Consider the following 20,761-nt stretch of genomic DNA (forward strand, 5'->3'; position numbering starts at 1 on the left):
TATTAAAGGCAACCTTTAATGTTTAATATGTTCAATATGAAATGTAAGGCAAACTTACAAGGGAAAAGGTGAATTATAGATGAGACTGTTAATTGATGTAACCATTCTCAAAGGCAATTTGAAAATATAGGTCAAAATTTCAAAATGCAGCTGGTCCCAATGAGGTGTCAGAGCCCAAGCAGAGCTACAAGGGTATTCCTGTGGAGGGGAACATTGTGTGGTTGGTGTGTCAGAGCCTGGACAGGGTGAAGAAGTCATTCAATACTGGAGTGAGAAGGGAAGAGGGTGGCCTGGCATAGAATGGTGAATCCCAAGTGGGATAAGGAGGGCATCTGTGGGTGGCGGGGGCAACAAAGATTGGATGACCAATCAGACAATATATTTGTAATGTAACAGGTTTCTCACTGTTGGGCAAAGAAATTATAAATATGGAAAGAGAAAAAAACTAGAATAAACCCTGTGGTGTTGAACTGTAATTGGAGACAGCTGCGTGAACTCATGATTTTATACAAGTGCACAGATATATAGGTGCAAAGTATACACATGTATACACACATCAGTATATTTCCTAGTACCTTCCACTGAGATGGTCCCAAACGCATTAGAACAACTGCAGTTAAGATCTTGCATTCCAAATACAATTCTACACTAAAAGCAACACACCCCGGAGAAGTGGCTGATTACAGGACTGGAACAGGAAATGTACAAGATTAGCTTGGAATACCTTCTTGTGCCAGAATGTTAGGAAATGCACAGAGAAAGACGGTGACATGTCAGAAGGTCACAGAAGACAACCTGAAGGGGTTCCAATGTTTAAATATGCGACAATATGAGAATCAAAGTATTTAATAACAGCAATAAATTATAACCCACTGAATGAGAAGCCTTGAGTCTATAGTGATATAAATAAGCAAACGAATAAATTGAAAGTGTGGCGATGAATGGAATACTAAATTTAAATAGCTTCAAAGTCCCTCCTCACAGAAGACCCATTACTTATGAAGGGAAAACGAGTAATCAAACAATGGAAAAGTCTCTCAGACACGACCTTAATGTGAGCATCATCAGGAAGGGAACAAATGAGAATCATGCTCCACCTGACAGAATGCAAGGAGAACACAACATCACGACTGATATTCCTGCCAAGTGCAGAGCCTGAATCTAATCACATGGAGACATGAGACAAATCAAAGTTGAGGAACCCTGTACAAAATAACCGGCCTACGATCTTCAGAAGTCAAAATCACAAAAGTCAAAGACAAACTGAGAACTGCACTAGACTGAAAAAGACTAAAGGGACATGACAACTCAATGTAGTAATCCATGATTCTAAATTAAGACGTTATTGGAACAACTGGAGACACCTGAGATTTATGGATTAGATGATAGTAATGCATTAGTGTGTTAATTTCCAATTTTGATGTTTGTACTGTGGTTATGTCTTTGTAGGAAATACACATTAACATATTCAGGGGTAATGGGCATCAGACTAACAATTTACTCGCAAACAGTTCAGGGAAAAAAGGTTGTCTGTATTTTCAATTTCTCTGTAAATTTGCAATTGTTTCAAAGTAAAACATTATATTAAAAAAGTAAAAATGCACCTGCCAAGAATTTGATCTGGCAAATTCTTCTAAGAGTTTGTCTTATAATAAGCACAAACACATACATACAAAAAGATGTAAGACTATTCCCTACAGCATATGATTACCATGAAAGTACATTCAGTAGGTACTTTGCCACTCACTTTTCTCTTAAAAATTTGTAGTAACATGAATTCTTCATTTCTAGCTACCACCATGAACTAATTTAAATGTGTGATGGCATTATTTATGTGCCCACTATATTACATTTATAACTGAAAATAGCAAAGAGCCTTTTGGTACTTGGTAAATATTTTGATTAGTGTAGTATCTAACATAGTCAATATTAGTTGTTTCTACCTTCTATATTTAAGATTCCAAGGAAGACTTCTGCTGATGGTTTAGTCCAGTTAGCATCCAATGTTCAAGTAAATATTTCTCAGTGGCATTTTTCATAGGACAATTCTTCCCTGTGCAGGACTGGTCTATGTGCAGCAGGCACTTAAAATCCTTGACCTCTACCCACTAAATGCTGGTAGTTATTTCACATTCCTACCTATAAAGTGAATGTGACATCCTAAAATAATCCCCTGGTTAAAAATCACCATGAGATGTCCTACTTTGTTAGGCACAGGTGAGCGTGCCTCAGTTAGTCCAGAATGCTGGCAGCACGGGGGGACCACCACAGTCGTATTCCCATCAATAACAGTGTCTTACCCAGGAATTTCTCAGTGAGGGTTGGGAGATGAGTGGTATACTGCTCTTGAATTCTTCAAATATAGCAGTTTCACTGGTTAAAGAAAAATTACAGAATACTTAGTATAATAGTATTCTCTTGTAAATATCATTGCTTCTGGAGGCAAATTCAGTTTCATTTTAAATATTCTAAAAAAGCTTTTCCCTCAAAAAAAAACAAAACTCAATTTTGGCACAGGAAAAAGAAAATAAAAGAATCTAAAAGCCCACTTTTTCTTCTCACTTTTCTTCTCACCCACCTCTTGTCAGAGGAGATTAATGAAAATATTTTAATACCCTTTCAATTATCAGTTTGATATGAAAAACTGTTTGAAGTTTCAAATAAATTAACTTATTTCAGTTTTAGACCCCACTCTACTACTACCAACCTAGCTGTATAATCTTGACAAACTCTATCTTCTCTAGACTTCAAGTTGCTTTCTAGTTCTAAAATTCTAACCACGCCAATGCCTCCAAAATTATAGCCAATCATGCCCAGAACGTTGAATGTCTTCCTAATGAAGCCTATTCTCAATCAGTTTAGTCAAGAAGTTGCAGAAGGCATTTCACGAAGACCCTAAAAATGATTTTTAACAGTAACTGTTTAATGACCAATAGATTACAACTCACCAATTAGAACTGTGAGGAACTTGCCAATGTAACCCAGACCCAGAGCAAATAATGGGGTGGGGGGTGAGAAGCATTTGTTCCTTTGTACTTTCAGAGAATCACCCCACCTTATAACTCACAATGAAGAATAGTCAGAAAAAAAAACCAACAATGAGGCCTCTATGAAAACACATTATCTGAGCTTCCTTTTTAAAACAGAAATTCCTCTTCCTTAAAATGACTAAATTGACACTGTACCAAACAAGTTCTTATCTGGGATGAGATGTAGCAACCCTCCCAAAAGATAGACAATCCTTTATTCAAATCAGGGACACATTAATTTCAGTGAAGGCTTTCATATAGTAGGCTCTTAACTGCAAACTACCCTGGACAGTGTCCTGTTTCTGGAGCACAGAGACCCAACAAGGCCTTTGAAAGTAAGACCTCCCATAGATTGAAAAAATGATTACAGACAATTTTAAAGTTGTATCTATTTGTGATTCCATCAGTGATTCTGTCAGGCAATCACAAGAATTTTCAAATAAAAGAACTTGGAAAGTAATTCAGGGAGTTAATAACTGAAAACTCAAATACCAAAAGATTCAAAAAAGGCCACAGTTTTAAAGTAGTGCTTCTCTAAATTTAATGTACTTACGCATCTTTAGGAATCTTGGTCAAGTCCAAACTGAGTCAGTAGGTCCAGGCTGAGACCCTGCGTTTAAAGACCTCCCAGGTAACAGTAAAACTGCTGATCCATAGATAACACTTTGAGTAGCAAGGAGACTAAACCATGACTAGGCCCAAAAAAGTAAGAGATGAACCATTTCAAAAGAGAAATGATTCTTTGTGATATTTTTCCAAGTTTTTTCTTTTAGTTTTGTTATTTATCAGAGCAGTTTTTATTAGTAAATATTGATTGGCTTCACCTCACGAGCTAATTTTGTATCCATCAAAATCTATTTCAAATTAACATGAAAGGAAAAACTGTTTGAATTGTAAACCAAACCTGAAAAATACAGAAACCTGAACCAAACCTGAAACAAAGGCATTTCAAATGTTATATCCTGTAAGGTGACTAATAAATGGTGAGTTACTTAATGCTAATAAATCAGTCTGTTGTGAGAGGCCTTTGTCTTCACAAAAAATATTCTTTGCTTTTCCTTTAGCTTTAATGGGATTTTTTTTTTTTTTTACTATATAACTGCCAACATTTTGCACAAATTGCTGCTCACAGCATGAACTTAGAACAAGAACAAACTACATATTCTGCAAAAGCTGTTACGATGCAAGCTGCTGAGAAAAATCATGTTATCATCAGGTACACCGTTATCTCTCGATCCTTTTTAAACACTCAATTCTCAACTACTTATTTTAAATACAGATTCATTTATTCAACAAGCATTTATTGACCACCTACATTTATTGCCAGGCACTTTGCTAAATCTTAGGGGTAAGCTTGGTTTGGAGACTCAGGACAGACCTTTCAGATCCTGGCTTAACCACTTAGTGGCAAGCTTTTTAAATCTCCAAACCTCAGTTTCCTCAGGGTTGTGGTGATAGCTGGACTATATAATGTAAATGAAGTGCCTAACATTGTACCTTGTATAAGATAAACAGTAAACAAATACTATTTGAAACATGAAATTTCCTTTCAGTAAGAAGTAGATCCTGCTCTCCATAGGCCAGCTTTCTACTGTATAGCTCAGTGTCGGAGAATGATGAACCAACTTGAAAGTGAGGTAAAGAAAACATGTCTTAACAGAAAAATCTACTACCAAAACAAAAAAAGCAATCCCCACAATAAATAATGAATCCCAGAAATGGAAAGAAATGTGCTTTGGGTTAGTTTATGAGTTTGTGTAGTATGCACACTAATGTCTACTTCCATTTAAAAAAATAAATAGTAAGAGTACACTACAAATACAAAGCTCTATGGTTTTATGCACAATAGAATCATGATAGGTACAGCTGAGGACCATTTTAGTGAAGCAGTAATTGCTTAATGTAACAAATTTGCACACTGTTAACCACAATTCTCTTCCTACCACCTTCAGAAAGACTACCCTATAGTAATCTCTTTGCTTATGATAAATACTATTTACTCTACGTTTAGCCAATAAAGCAAGTAATTCTGAAAACTTAACTAACCACAACGCTCTAACAAATAAACAGAATCAGTAAAGCTAAAGAGTTTAAGAACTCTGGTGTCAATTGGGCCAGTGGCCCATCATTTCTGGCCAGTTATGTGACAACTGGCAAGTTTCAATTGCTTCATCTGAAAAACAGTAATACTGGTACCAACTTGCTAGATTTGTGAAAATGAGTTATTTCCTCTTGGTAGCCACGAAGCTAATAAAAATATTCAACTTATGTTAGTTCGAAGTTAAGTGATCAAAAATGAGTGAGGAACAAGAGTGAAACAATAACATATATTAAGCACCAACACCTGATCCTCCCATCCTACTTCACAGGCTTCATTTGTAAAGTGCCAGAAGTAAGCAGCACTGGCCTAATCAGGAACAACTTAGTATGGAAGGTTTAACGGCAAAGGCAGGCAGCTAAACCAATAGAAAATAAAGGGGAAGGGGGTTATGTAGACATGAACGAGGTGGCGGGTAACCCGGCTGAAGAGCAAGAGGACCAACCACCCGGGACACCCGGACGGTCCCAAGTCACCGTGGCTCCTCCCCACGAGGAAGCAGAGGCATTCAGCCTCATCGCCGAGCCCCACCGTGACACTCAGAACCCCAAGCCGGTCGCACGGAGGGTTGCGCGTGCAGAGCCTCCAGAGCCGGCGACGGGGGGCTCGGCTTCCCGCGGGCGCCTCCCGACCGGGGCCTGACCCCCGCACCTCCTCCAGCCCAAGGCCTGAGTCACCGTCCGCGCGGCCCAGAGACCGGGGCCCAGCCAGTTACCTTCCGCAGGGAACTCCTCGAACTCGTCGTCCTCCTCCAGGAGACCCAAATCTACCGGCTGCTTTTTCTCTGACATTGCAACCCTCTGCGCCCAAATCCTCTCAGGCCAGTAGGAAAGTTGGAGGGCCCACTCTTCCTCCCCGCAGCCGCCACCAGCGCTGCCGCCTCCGAGGCCGGCTTTACCATAGAGATGCGGAAGAAGAGCAAGGGAAACGGCGCGGGGAATGCTGGGATATCGGAGGTCCGTCGAGCGCTTCCTGCAGGTTTAGCAATTGTGTAGAGTTAGAAAGATTGCTTATTTTGTGCCTCTACCGTCTACTCCAGAGTCTCTGAATCGACAAACTTGATATCAGCGTACCTTTCCCTGGCTGGAAAAGACTCATAATGTGTAGAAAAGTCAAAACCTTTACTTAGTTTACTGCTGAGAGATGAGGTGTCTGCTAAGATTCATTACAGGCCTGCTAAATGCCAAGCCCTTAACATAGATTAGCTCCATCCTTACACCAATTCCCTAAGCATGGTATTAAATATGTCCATATGACACAAAAATTCAGATTCGGAAATAGCCACTTAGGTAGTGCTAGATACTCCAAATGCAGATTTGTTTGCCTGACTTTAATCTCCAAATTCTTCCATTATTCAGTGTTCCTCCATCTTACAATTGCTCTGTGGTGAATACCCTATTAAATTGTGTGTGTGTGTGTGTGTGTGTGTTTAATAACTATTTTACGGGTTATAAAATAACACCATGTAAAACTCAATATATTAATATATAATATTTTATGGTGTTCAAAATGTATCATTTTGAATTTTTAAAATCCTATTGAATACCATTTTGAATGTAGTTGTAAACTATAAAACTGTTAAATATATATAATATAATAGATGAATACTATATACTTAATTGTAAATTTTGATACATGTGTTTATGTATTTAAATCCCTTTTTTTAACGATATTAGTTTATACCATGTACCGGGCTGGCACTGTGCTGGAAAAAGTTCTAGACAAGTTCCTTCCAATCAAGGAGCTCATAGTCCACTCAGAGATATATAAACAGAAAAATCACAATCACACAATAATACATTTGAATCTCTATTTTAAAATAAAATTATATGAGAAATGAATCAATAGTGTGGGTATACAGGGAATGGAGCAACTAAATAGAGCACAAATTTGGACCAGAATTTGGGAACCTACAATTAGATGTAAGTTTTAGAAAAATAAGATGGCCTTATAATACTGTTTTGATTTGATTACTGAAAATCTTAGCAGTCTTCAAATTAAGTTCAAAATATATGTAATTTGGCATGTTACATAAATACCAAATTAATGAAAGAAAAGATGAGGAAAATCTAAAATTGGAAGTAAATATAGACTAGAAATGCAGAAAGTATGTAGTATATTTCTTCATATTAAAGTCCATTTGTATGGCAAGTATTTGTTAACCTTGATGAGATCCTTAGAGTTTCATACGCTCTGTCATGCTGGCTATCATACATATACCACTGGGAACCACACACCAAATTGAAGCTTTGGGCAGGCAGTTTGATTTAGGCAGCAAAGAATAAAAAAGCAAATCGCAGATCTGAGATAGCCATTTTGTGCAAAGATAAAAGATTTACCCAAGGATAAATTTATAGAGACAGAAAGATGGAGGAAACGGGGGTATTTGGGATTCACTGCTAATAGTTCTGGGGTTTCTTTTTGAGGTGATAAAACTATTCTGATATTGACAGTGATGATGGCTGTAAAACAGTGACTATACTAAGCACCACTGAAGTAAGTATACACCTCAAAATGGGAATTTTATGTGAAGTATATCTTAATTTTAAAAATGTTATTGAACAAATGGCCAAGGAGTCAGGAATCCCAAATTCTAGTTCCTGCACCTATTATTTATCTGACATATGACATTTGTATCAACTCTTAGCAAAAAACAAACAAACAAACAAACAAACAAAAAATACGCAGCAGCAACATAGTGATTTTTCCCTTTTTCTCCTTAAAACTGAATGTATACAATTTAAAGGAATAATGAAGAGAAGAAACAACCTATGTTAAACCCTCCACTTTATTTTTTTGTTTTCATTTTACTGATTTATTAAATTCAGAATTCTGGAACCACTGAAATGACCGCTCCTTTTAGTCATCACGGCACATAGCGCAATGAGCAACTTCTCATTTTAATAGGGCACAGGGGAAAACTCTAGAAAATGATAGCTATTAAAGTGTAAGAGGCATTATTGATTAGCTAAATTAAGGATATAAAAATACATATTTGATGCACCAGGATAGAAATCCATGCTCAAGTCCTACTAAACGGAATTTAGGCAAATTACTTCATTTCTCTGAAGTACATTTTCATTACTTGCAGAATTATAGTGACGATTAAATGAAATGATTATATCATGCATAGTTTATACCTGGTATGTAATAAGTGATCAATATATGTTAATTATTATTAAATATGGGATGTAAATTTTAAAATATCTCAGATCTTCCATACCAACCCTAAAAGTCTCTAAATGTGGGTTTTGTTTCCTAGATCATATCTTAGTGATACTTTGCAAGGAAGGCAGTTCCTCCACAAGTTAATAATAATAATATAAACAATAGTAGCAAACATGTATTTAGTGTTGACTTTGCATCAGGCATTATGCCAAGCCCTTTCTGTGTATTTATTTATTGAATCCTTACCACATCCCTATTAAAGGAGTACTTACAATTTAAATCTCTTTTATACTTGAGTAAACTGAGGCACAGAGAGGTTGTAATGTGGCCAAAGTCACTGTGCTAAGTGGTAGAACTATTATATTCTAAGGGCTTTCTTAAAGGTAGAAAACAAACCATCCCATTGTGTGGAAAGCCAGACAGTTCACAGAAATCCCCAGAATCATTTCTTTCTAACATACACATGTAGGAAAATGTCAAAAATACATACATGTAGACAGAAGTGCAAAGGGCAAAAAGGTATAAACAAGAAAATCAAACCTGGGGTTGACTTCCTATCGCTAGGAAATGCTCCACAACTCTAGGGAGAAGCATTGTGGTCAAAACTATGCCTTTACCTGTATCAGGTCTGTAATTGATTGATTATATTTAACTTCACAGGAAATCAAGTTAGTAGCAAACTTTATAGTAGATGATTCCATTTGTCTCAAGCAAATCTTCTTTTTTTTTTTTCCCTAAAAATTCCATTTGGGATCCACATGGTATTAGTTACATCACAAATATCTAAATCCTTAAGTTTGCTATGGAATGACCATTCAGTAACTAGGCAGGATGGATTATATTAGATTGACCCCTCTGTATCTATACCTATCCAGGAAGAAATGGCGAGGGGCTGTTAAGTGGCTGATATCTGGAGAAAGGACCAATTACAAAGGCTTCTTCATTTTGACTTCAGAAGGATACAACTAGCCAGCCATGAAAGACTGAGAAGGCTCACCTATGATGTCCTTTCAGGTATAGTCAATGGAATTATAACAGCTATCTATGATGTCAGAGGGGTAGTAGATTGGGGGAGGTGGTTATCACTTTGTGAGGGGTGTAAATGTCTAATTATTACATTGTTTTGTACAACTGAAGCTAAAAAAAATAAAACCTTGGCTCCGGAGTCACTCTATCGGAGTTCAAATCAGGTTCTGCTACTTAGCAGCTGAGGGGCTCTATAAAATTACTTTTCCTCTTGGGCCTTGGTTTACCTATCTTAGAAGTGGTAGTAATAAGTTACCTTCCCCATGAGGTTGTTGTAAGGATTAAAAGAGCTACCATGTTTCCCTGAAAATAAGACATAGCCAGACCATCAGCTCTAATGTGTCTTTTACAGCAAAAATTAGTATAAGACCCGGTCTTATACTAATTATACTTATTTTAATATAAGACCGGGTCTAACAATATAATATAATTAATAATATAATATAATATAATATAATATAATATAATATAATATAATACAGGGTCTTATATTAATTGTTTCTCCAAAAGATTCATTAGAGCTGATGGTCTGGCTAGGTCTTATTTTTGGGGAAACACGGTATTTCATGTAAAACACTCAGAAGGATACCTGGCGTATGGTAAATAGACAATACATAGTAATAATTTTAAGTAGAAAAGAAAATGATAATGCTGATTCCCACCCTCTAGCAATGCATAAAACTCCTCAAGGCTACAAGAAAAGCTTATTTCCAATAGCATCCATGCTTGTCATCAAGAAGTACTGAACTTCTTCTGTGCTGTGACTATCTTTTTATCTGCCTTTTCTAACCTCCAGAACATAACCATTTGCTGCAGCTTCTCTCTGAGTCTCCAATGGGCAGGTCCTGGATCAGATAAAATCCATAAAGCACCAGGTCACAATATTTAGGCAGCTCCCAACACCATCATCAAAATTTTGCATACATTTGTAATAAATGCAAGTGTAACTCCATTAGGAGAAAATGGAAATTTAAAAGGGTGGGGCAAACCAAACTATATGCAATTTGCAGCAGTAGAAATAAAGTAGAGAAAAGATGAGATATCAGAAAGTAGATTGAGATTGGGATATGTCTTATAGAAAATCACTTATTTCATATAAAACCATAGCTCCCTGTTCAAATTTTGATTCTTCCTGGGCCTTTAAAATTTATTCACTTTCAGAAACTGTTCTTGAAGGTCTTGAACAAAAGTGGACTATAATTATGAAGGCACTCTGGAGCTAGTTAGCTGTAAACCCTACTCTGATCTATGTTTTGTTTTGTATTGATAGGGTTTTTTTTATTGTGGTAGGAATGCTTAACATATGTGTATCTTCTTAACACATTTTTAAATGTACAATACGGTATTGTCAAGCATGATGTTGTACAGCAGATCTCTAGAACTTACTCATTTTGTATAACTGAAACTTTATACCCACTGAACAGCAACTCCTCATTTTCCTCTCCCCTCTAGCCCCTGTCAACCACCATTCTATTCTCTGTTTTTATGAGTTTAACTATTTTAGATACCTCATGTAAGTGGAATCATGCAGTATTTGTCCTTCTGTAACTGGTTCATTTTACTTAGGATAATGTCCTCCAGGTGCATCCATGTTGTCGAATATGACAGAATTTTCTAATTTTTAAAAGCTGAATAATATTCCGTTATATGTATACTCCATGTTTTCTTTGTCCATCCATTTGTCAGTGGACGTTTAGGTTGTTTGCCAATCTTTGCTATTGTGAGTGGTGATGCAATATACATAGGAGTGCAGGTATCTTTTGGAAATCCTGATTTCATTTCTTTCAGATAAATGCCCAGAAGTGGATTTGCTAGATCGTATAGTAGTTCTAGTTGTAATTATTTGAGAAATCTTCATAACTTTTTTACAGTAATTTTTTGAGAAACCTTCATACTATTTTACATTCCCACCAACAGTATATAAGGATTACAATTTCTCCACATCCTTGCCAGTACATGTTACCTTTTGGGATTTTTGGTTTTTGTTTGTTTTTTTATAATAGCCATCTTGACAAATGTAAAGTGATACCTTGTAGTTTTGACTTGCATTTCCCTGATGATTCATGATGGCTTATCTTCACATACCTGTTGGCCATTTGTATGTCTTCTTTGGAGATATATCTATTCAGGTCCTTTGTGCATTTTTTATTGGGTTATTTGTTTTTGTTTTGTTGCTGTTGAGTTGTAGGAGTTCCTTACACATTGTGGAAATTAACCCCTTACCAGTTATATATAGTTTGCACATATTTTTTTTTCCATTCTATGTTACCTTTTTACCCTGTTGATTATTTTGCTGTGCAGAATTTTTCAGTTTGATGTAGTTTCACTTGCCTATTTTTGTTTTTGTTGCTTGTGCTTTTGATATCATGTCCAAGAAATCATTTCCTAGACCAATGTTATGAAGTTCTTCCCCATGTTTTCTTAGAGTTTTATAGCTTCAGGTCTTACATTTAAATTTTTAATCCCTTTTAAGTTGATTTTTGTGTGTGATATGTGTTTAAGATTTGACTTATGGGGAGGGGGTAGAATAAAATAAAAGAACATTTTCTTTTAAAAACATAAAATTTGAAAATGTCACTTTTGAAATAAAGAGTTATTTTCCATTCTCTTTTCTCACAATGATTTGACATTGTTTATGGATTCTGCTCTGAAGTACATGCTGCGTAGATGCCACACAGACAAGTTTCCTCCCCTCTGAGTTCACATCCTAGTAGTTCTTTAGCTTCCACCAGGCCACCTGGAATAAAGCTTCTAAAATTTTTCTGGAGCAAACATTTGGGACTGACCATGTTTCTAAACTTTAATGTGCATTTAAATCTCTGGCAATCTTGTTAAAATGCAGATTCTGATTCAGTTGGTCTACCTAGGGCCTGAAGTTCTACATTTTTAACAAGCTCCCAGGTGCTGTCAGTGTTCATGGTCTGGAGAGCACATATTAAGCAGCAAGCGTTTAGATGAAATGGAAGTAAGAGAAAATAGCTTTGCATCTGAAAATTGATCCAGCTAATAATACTGTGTGACTGGTCTATCACTTATTGTGGCTCCTTTAACTGTGTAAGGGAGGAAAACCTTTCCCTCCACTCTCCTAGGTTCAATAGCTGGGTCAGTAAAATAAATTAACAACAGCTGGATTAATAGGAGAAAAGGTAAACAAATTTATTAATTTTTTAATATGCACACTGAGGCATCACAGAAAAAAAAAAAGTGAATACCCAAAAACGCAGTGAGATTTGAGAGATTATATACTGTCTTGATAAGGGCAGGAATATAGGCAATTTAGGGGAGAGTAAATGATTTTTAGGAAAGATGATTGGACCATTAGAAGAAGAGATGGGAGATATGATGATTTGTAGCAAAATTTGTCTGGATGTGGAGTCGACTTTTAGTCTATTCCTCTGTGATGAGTCAGGCCCCAGGAGGAGATTTATGACAACTGAGTTTTTTGGGGGGCTCTCTTTAGGCAGGTAAGGGGAGTTCAGAGAAAAACCTCTCCCTGAGTCTGTTGTTTTCAAGTGCCTTCAGCTCAAAATAAACACTATACTAAAGCGGCATATTTTGGGGTGGCATGTCCAGAATTCCTTCAACAGCCATACTAAATTCAAATGTTTCCTTTTCACTATCGGAACTTTTCTTCTGAAATGTTGCTCCTTAAACATTAGGAGGCTTAGCTCTTCTTAGAGGGATATATCTTTGTGAACAACTCACATCGTTAATTAGTATGAGTATTCTATTTTCAATGACTGATTCTGGACTTTGAGAAGAATTACAAACCCAATAAAAGAAGATTTCTTGCCTCTTTTATCAAGACAAAATGCTTGGGCAAGTAGAAATGTGAAAAATCGTAATTGTAAAATAACTCTCTAAAATATCTAGATCTCATTCTAGAGCAATTAATAATGAATAAACAGTTATATAAAATCCAAATGCTAATAATGATAAGTACTTAATCTACCATGAAGTAAAAGCCCAAATACATACAAAAATCGATATTTGCATGTGTAGGACTTGTTTGAAAAGGCGATTATGGTCTCACAAGTAAATCATAAGAATTTAAAAAATTTTGTAAATGCTGTATTTATATGACAGACAGGAACCACTCTGAAGGAATCATTATGGTTTGGGAAATGATATGCAATTTCAAAATCATCTAAATCATTTCAATTGCCTGTATTTACATTTATATAATGGGTATTTATAATGGTGATTATTTTAGAACTTACCTTGTTTTCCAGAATCTCACATCGGTTTCTATGGGAACAAGAGGGGCTCTGAAGAGGAACGTTTTAAGAACTCTTTTCACATTCAGTGACTGCTATCTGAACTGCAAATTCTGTTTGTTAATGGTTTTTAATTCTTAACTTTTAACACAGAAATAAAAGTTGGGCGTTCTAGCTTCATAAATCATTTTAAATAATAAAAACTATTTTTATGAAACATCTGGCACATTGAAACATTTGAAAACAAAATAACTAGCTTTAGGAGCTAATAATCTGTTCACTTTATTAAATTCATTAGTGATTAATCCACATTGCCCAGGTGCTTGCGCTAGGAAAATTGTGTAAAGAAAACTTCATCTAATATATTATTTCAATACATTTTCTCTGCCATACACATACACACAACACACACACACACACACACACACATTTATATGTTTTCTTTCTTTTGTAAAAATCCCTTTAAAAGGCAGTGTAAAATGTTCTGCATTTAAAGTAACCCTCTGCCAACACCTCACCCATCCTGTGTTCTTATTTACTCTGGTACTGTTTTGTACCTTTACCATGTTGTCACACCAGCTGGAACTTATTTTTACTATTTTTGAAACAAGCTCATAAGTCTTCATATTTCAGTTTTTCTTTTTCTTGGAATAGATTTTTAAATCATAAAAAGCTCAACATGTAACTTATGTATTACCTTTGTGCAGTTTACTATATTTAATATTTCCCCACATTTCATGTTTTCTCATAAACTTTATTTTTTTAATTCCCTGGAGAAATTATTTTTCAGTATGTTTTTATTCAATTCCTTTTCAAAGTAATTAAAGCCCACTAAAAATAAGAGAAGGCCTATTTCAGAAAAAGAGTGCTAAAACTAAATTTTTGTTATACCCAAACTGTAAAAACTGACGGTTGAAAGCACATAGCATCCCATAACCAGCTTATGTAATAGCTACTCCAGTTATTGCTGACATACAATCTGTGTTTTAAATCCAAAAAGTACAGGTTGATGGCAGAGTGCCAGGCAGGGTGGAATAAGTGAGTGTTTTGCACCTTTCTGGAATTGGTGGATTTCCGCCCACCATCTAGTATGTGGCCCTGGCCTCTGTCATGATTGCTGGAGACCAGTGACAGTCTGAGAAGTGAAGCTGCTGGCATTGTGTGACCAATAGACCATCCCATAACTCACTGACCTGGTATAAACTCCAAGATTTTTTTTTCTTTCTTAAAAGTATTTTTATTCATATTGGATTTCATGAAATAAATTAGGGGTTATTACACTTTGAAAAATGGAGAGATAAATATACATGGGAAACAGTAACCAAATGTTTTGGGGAAATGATTAATCGATTGGCTCTTCTATCTTTTAAAAGTTGATTTTGAAGTGAAGCTGAAAAGTAAAAGCAAGTACTATGCTAATCTTCAGAAGAGAAAATTTATCTTGGAAAGTATCTGAATTTGAAGGTGAGGAATATGATTGTCTATCAGGTCTACTCAAAGTGGGGTTCATGGACCAGAGCCCATCTGAGACAAGATAAATACAAAAAGTGAGCATAAGCATTTAGAAACTTTAGAGTAGTTTGACATCACCACTTCATCCAACCCCGTGATTTCGTATTTTACTAAAATCAGCCCATGGCATTTGGGAATTTAAAAAATTTACCCTTTACTACAATTAGTTTGAGATGCACTGATCTAGCATAAATTACTCTCAGCCAGGAAAAAAGTGCCATTTGAACTTCACAGTATTGAAAATAATTTATCCCGTGTGATTCTGTCTGAAAGCTTGGAAGTGAAGGGTTTTTATCTCTGAAAGATCTCTTTCTAGCCCTAGAATAACATACTTATTTTCACAAGATTACAGCAAAAGAGCTAAAGCGGATAGTCAGTCACTCTTGCAGGTATAAAAACAATCGTGCTTAAATGAGTTGTCTGATATTCCACAATTACCATCAAAATTTTAAAGTCAAGTGAAGAGCATTGCACAGAATTTGTTTACTATTCTGATGAATAAAATAAAAACACCTTAGGTTGATTATGGCAATGAATTGGTTATATTTGCTATTTCATATGGCAGAGAGCAGTGCTTTGTCTTAAGGTTTCAGAAGGAAAAGCATTGTATTACAGTTGTTCAATGGATGACAAGTGAAACTGCATAGACTAAAATATCAAGGTGAAGAACTGGAAGGAATTCAATAAACCAAAAACAAAATTAAACAAAGAGAATTAAGAAAGATTAAAGTAGGAACACATGTACAGTTTGGATAAAGAACCCATAGACCAGAAAAGGTATAAAATTCCAAAAGAGAAAGGGCTTGCTACCTTGGACTACAAATAGGAGAAATAAAATGAAAATATGAAAGGGAAAGTTTAGACGAACATTGGGAACTTTTGTTAATTGTTAAGAGTATTAGGTTAGGTGAGTGGGTACCCAGTGAAGACATTTCAAACCTCATTGAAGAAACACATGGACATTGTGTTGCGGAGAACAAGGCTTCAATGGCCAGGGGAATGGAGCAGCTCAACTGTGAGGTCATTTCCAGCTCTAATTTCTACTGTTCCATAGTTCTGAAGGATAGTTGCTAAATTGCTTGATCAACCCAGACAACTGAAACTCAACGCAAGAATAAAACCCAGTCAAAACAATAACATCAGCCAAAATTGTAACATACCCCTCCCAAAGGAAAAAACAAAAACAATAAATAAACACCACCCTAAATCTTGTATCATACTCCAAAGATGACAAATTGAGGCTCTGGCAACCTGACCAGAGGAGTGAATTCCAGAGACAGGACCCTTCAGTGAGCAAGCCCAACCAACAGGTTGGGAGGTCTTAACCTTTCAGATAGGCTTACAGAATCTTCCAGCTGATCTTAATATAATGTAGGCTTAAAAGGGAAAGGGAAAAGAAGCCCATTAAAGAACTGAGTCTATGAGTGAACTGATTCATTAATTCATTCTACAAGGATTTATGGAGCATCTACTATAGGCCACCCAGTACTCTAGGGTACATGGGTAAACAAAACAGACAAGAGATCTGCCCTTGTGGCACTTACGTTTCAGTGTGAAGAACAATAAATACCACAGCATAATATATCATAAGTTAAGCAGTGGCAAGTGTTAAGGAGTGGTTGAAAAGCAGTGTAAGGAAGATGAAGGGGGGAGTGGAATCCAGGCAGATCATTGTATTTAATACTGCAATCAGGGTAGAACCCCTGGAGGAGAAGCATCTGAGCAAGAATTGAAGGAAGTGAAAGGAGGTACCAAGTGGATATTGGGGGACGAGCATTCCAGGCGGAGAGAAGCATGGTGTGCAGCAGGAAGGTTGGAATAAACGTGGTGTGTCTGAGGAACAGAGAGGAGGCCAGTGTGGCTGGAGGGGAGTGAGAGTGGAGAAGATTATTATGAGGATGGTCAGAGAGGCCTCGTAGGCCATTAGGACCTCGCCTTTTACTCCCTCTGAGCAAACTACCCACAGCATCTGGAATCAAGAATCCTAGGAACTCAGTGAAGAAACTAATTCACACCAGTTGTCAACCTCCCTGGGAATCCATTCCACCCACACGTTAGCAGTGTTTCTGTGTTCCTTCAGACTGTGCGGGTGGTTAATTTTACTAACGTCAGCATCATCCAACATAAGCAATGTGTCCCTGAGTGTGTTAATGTGTCCTATAGTTACTGCTACTGAAAATGAGGAAGACTCATCAATATTGGAAATATGGATGTTTGCTTTCATTTATTCTTATATCAGCAAGGAAAATTCCAAACAAAATTACATTTGTGATCTTTGTATAATGTTTGTACTATATGAAATATGAGGTCTGTCATAGAAAATAAGTCCCCTGAAATATCAGCTATTCTATTATGGGCTCACGCTCTATAAAACCTAATATTACTCGGGGCTTGATAAATATTTAAATTAAAAAGGAGCTTAAAGATCAATTTTGAAGACATAAATGGATTATGTAAGAAGTAATGGCAATAGTAAGGGAATGACTAGAGGTTTTCAGATATTTTGAAAAAATCATTATAAAGGTTAAATTAGAAAAGCACTGTTAATGTTCACTTATGAATTGAAAACAAATATGTTGAGTACCTCCTATGTGCCAGGCAAGTTTTCTAGACCCCTATAGATACAACAGTGACCACCATATGAGGGCCTGCAATCTAATATGTTATTCTATTAAGATTCTCCTCAGGCAGCTTACCATATCATATGTATACGTGTACAGCTGAATTTTCAACAGAAACTTTGCAGGCCAGAATAATTGGCACAAAATATTCAAAATGATGAAAGTAAGGACCTACAACCAAGGACCTACAACTCTACCCAGCAAAGCTATCATTTAAAATTGAAGGACAGATAAAGAGCTTCCCAGACAAGAAAAGGCTAAAGGAGTTCATCAACACCAACTAGAATTACAATGAATCTTAGAAGGACTTCTTTAAGAAAAAAAAAAAAATAATAATAATAAAATGGCAATAACTACATATCTATCAACAATTACTTTAATGTGAATGGATTAAATGCTTCAATCAAAAGACATAGGGTGGCTGAATGGATAAGAAAACAAGACCCTTACATTTGCTCCCTACAAGAGACTCACTTCATATTAAAAGACACACACAGACTGAAAGTAAAGGGATGGAAAAAGATATTTCATGAAAATGGAAACAAACAAACAAAAATCTGGGGTAGCAATACTTATATCAGATAAAATAGACTTTAAAACGAAGGCTATAACAAGGGACAAAAAAGGACTCAGTAATTCCACTTCTGAATATTTATCCGAAGAAACACAAAACACTACTTTGAAGGGACCTGTGCATCCATATGTTCATTGCAGCATTCTTTACAGAACCCAAGATATGGAGGCAGCCTGGGTGTCCATCAGTGGATGAATGGATAAAGACGAAGTGGTACATATATACAATGAATATTATTCAGCCATAAACAAGAATGAAATCTTACCATCTGCAACAACATGGATGGATCTACAGGATGTTGTGCTGAGTGCAGTAAGTCAGACAGAGAAAGACAAATACCATATGATTTCACTTATATGTAGAATCTAGAGAACAGGATAAATGAAGAAAAAAGAAACAAGCTCATAGATACAGAGAACATTTTGATGGTTGCCAGATGGGGGTGGATTGTAGGGATGGGTGAAGGAGGAGAGGAGACTAAGAGGTACAAATTGGTAGTTACAAAATAATCATGGGGATGTAGAGTAGAGCCTGGGGAATATGGTCAGTAGTATGGCAATACCTATGTATGGTGTCAGATGGGTACTGGGTTTATCAGCGTGATACACTCGTATATACTCGTAAATTTCTAATCACTGTGCTGTATACCTGATACTAATAAAGTATTCTATATTATCTGTAATTGAAAAATTTTTAAATATTTTTTGAAAAAGAAAAAGAAGCTGTAGTTAGCTTAATTTTGAATTTTGGGGCTGATTCCAAGCAAAGAAACATTCCCCGTGTCCTGGGCAGAGCATGTCTGTACGTGTGGTAGCCTTGATGTCTTCTCCTTAGGCAATCACTTCTCTTACCTTAGAACAACACCGCCAGGTTGCCAAGGACTTTTCCCCTCCCATGGAGGGGTTGATTCATAAAACAGTGACTTGCTGGGTTACAATGTGTGCTGGATTTTAGAAACTGAGCAGGAGCCAGGGTGTGGACCATCTATGCAGTTCTGCCCCTGGCTTGTGTCAGCATGTCCTGGTATTTGAGCAGAGTTCATGTGTGTGCTCAGTTGTGTGAAGAAAATCCAACAAAGGAATAAAATCATTATAGGCCTCTTCATTGACAGGAAAGGGAAATCTTCTGGTCAGTGGTTGAAATGGATAAAAATTGAGCATTCTGAAAGCTCTGATGTTAGAACGTTAGCCCTAAATGTTTATATGCACTATCTATCTATTTAATTCTATTAAACTTTATAAGCCTCCCACAAGGTAGAATTCTATATTACAAGTGGAAAAATGACTTTAAAGATCATAATTAATCAATAATAAAGCTAAAGAAAATAACCCTGAATTTCTTAATCTCTATTCATGATGGCAGGATGGGAAAAGTAATTTATTACATTTCCATGATAAATACATTTCCTGTGAATTAAAAAAATATATGCTGTTCTTTCTGTGTCCTTGGGATTTTTAAAGAAATGTGAGGATAGGAGAAAAAAAATACACATTTAAGGAATTTATTCAGAGCAAAATTAAACTTACATACTTTGTTTTATTTTTTAATAAACTTTATTTTTTAGAACAGTTTTAGATTAAAAGAAAAATTATAAAGATAATATGGAAATTCCCATGTACTCCATACTTCCTTTCCCTTATCATTACTATCTTATCTTAGTACTATGGTATATTTGTTACAATTACTGAACCAATATCCATACATTATTGTTAAAGTTGTTACTTTATTCAGATTTTCTAAGTTTTTATTTAATGTCCTTTTTCTGTTCCAGGATCCCACCCAGGATATCACATTACATTTAGTCATTATGTCTCCTGGGGCTTTCTTTGACAGTGACAATTTCTTAGAGTTTCTTGGTTTTTGATGACCTTGCCAGTTTTGAGCAGTAAGAGATTTGACAATTAAGTTCGTGAACTTGTTGCAACGGTGTCGCTAACCTTTTCTGATATCAGAGGGATTATTCATTGTGAATTTGTACCAGCTGGACAAACAGTTAACCAAGTTTACTATTTGGAAGTGCTGAAAAGGCTGCGTGAAAAAGTTAGACAACCTGAGCTTTTCGCCAACAATTCATGGCTCTTGCATCACGACAATGTACCAGCTTACACGGCACTGTCTGTGAGGGAGTATTTAGCCAGTAAACAAATAACTGTATTGGAACACCCTCCCTACTCAGCTGAACTGACCCACAATGACTTCTTTCTTTACCCAAAGATAAAGGCAATATTGAAAGATCGACATTTGATGACATTCAGAATATCAAGGGTAATACGACAACAACTCTAATGGCCATTCCAGAAAAAGAGTTCCAAAATGTCTTTGAAGAGTGGACTAGGCACGGTTGTGGGTGCATAGCTTCCTAAGAGGAGTACTTCGAAGGTGACCATAGTGATATTCAGCAATAAGGTATGTAGCACTTTTTCTAGAATGTGTTCGCGATCTCAGTTGTCCGACCTCGTACTTAGGTATTTTGGTTTTAGCTCTATCTGTATCTATACAAGTATTAGGTATTTTGT

The 20,761-nt window shown here is 36.2% G+C and overlaps 1 protein-coding gene and 2 long non-coding RNA genes across 3 annotated transcripts in view; 1 reads left to right on the plus strand and 2 right to left on the minus strand.

Annotated features, from left to right (window-relative positions):
- LOC141573202 (uncharacterized) overlaps nucleotides 1–5,359 on the minus strand; it is a 14,461-nt gene extending 9,102 nt beyond the window's left edge. The window contains exons 1-2 of the long non-coding RNA XR_012498878.1: nucleotides 3,583–5,359; nucleotides 2,301–2,373 (exon numbers count right to left, since the gene is read on the minus strand). This is a non-coding gene — a long non-coding RNA (uncharacterized LOC141573202). The remainder of the gene's footprint in view (nucleotides 1–2,300; nucleotides 2,374–3,582) is intronic.
- SEM1 (SEM1 26S proteasome subunit) overlaps nucleotides 1–6,045 on the minus strand; it is a 22,105-nt gene extending 16,060 nt beyond the window's left edge. The window contains exon 1 of the mRNA XM_019729759.2: nucleotides 5,843–6,045. Coding sequence (XP_019585318.1) covers nucleotides 5,843–5,918 — 76 coding nt within the window. The 5' untranslated portion in view covers nucleotides 5,919–6,045. The remainder of the gene's footprint in view (nucleotides 1–5,842) is intronic.
- Nucleotides 5,948–13,716, plus strand: LOC141573201 (uncharacterized). Its single transcript, XR_012498877.1, has 3 exons — nucleotides 5,948–6,083; nucleotides 9,171–9,309; nucleotides 13,554–13,716. It is a non-coding gene; the product is annotated as an uncharacterized LOC141573201 (long non-coding RNA).
- The last annotated feature ends 7,045 nt before the right edge of the window (nucleotides 13,717–20,761 follow it).

Source organism: Rhinolophus sinicus, linkage group LG09, assembly GCF_036562045.2.
Source record: "Rhinolophus sinicus isolate RSC01 linkage group LG09, ASM3656204v1, whole genome shotgun sequence".
In the NCBI taxonomy this organism is placed as follows: Eukaryota; Metazoa; Chordata; class Mammalia; order Chiroptera; family Rhinolophidae; genus Rhinolophus; species Rhinolophus sinicus.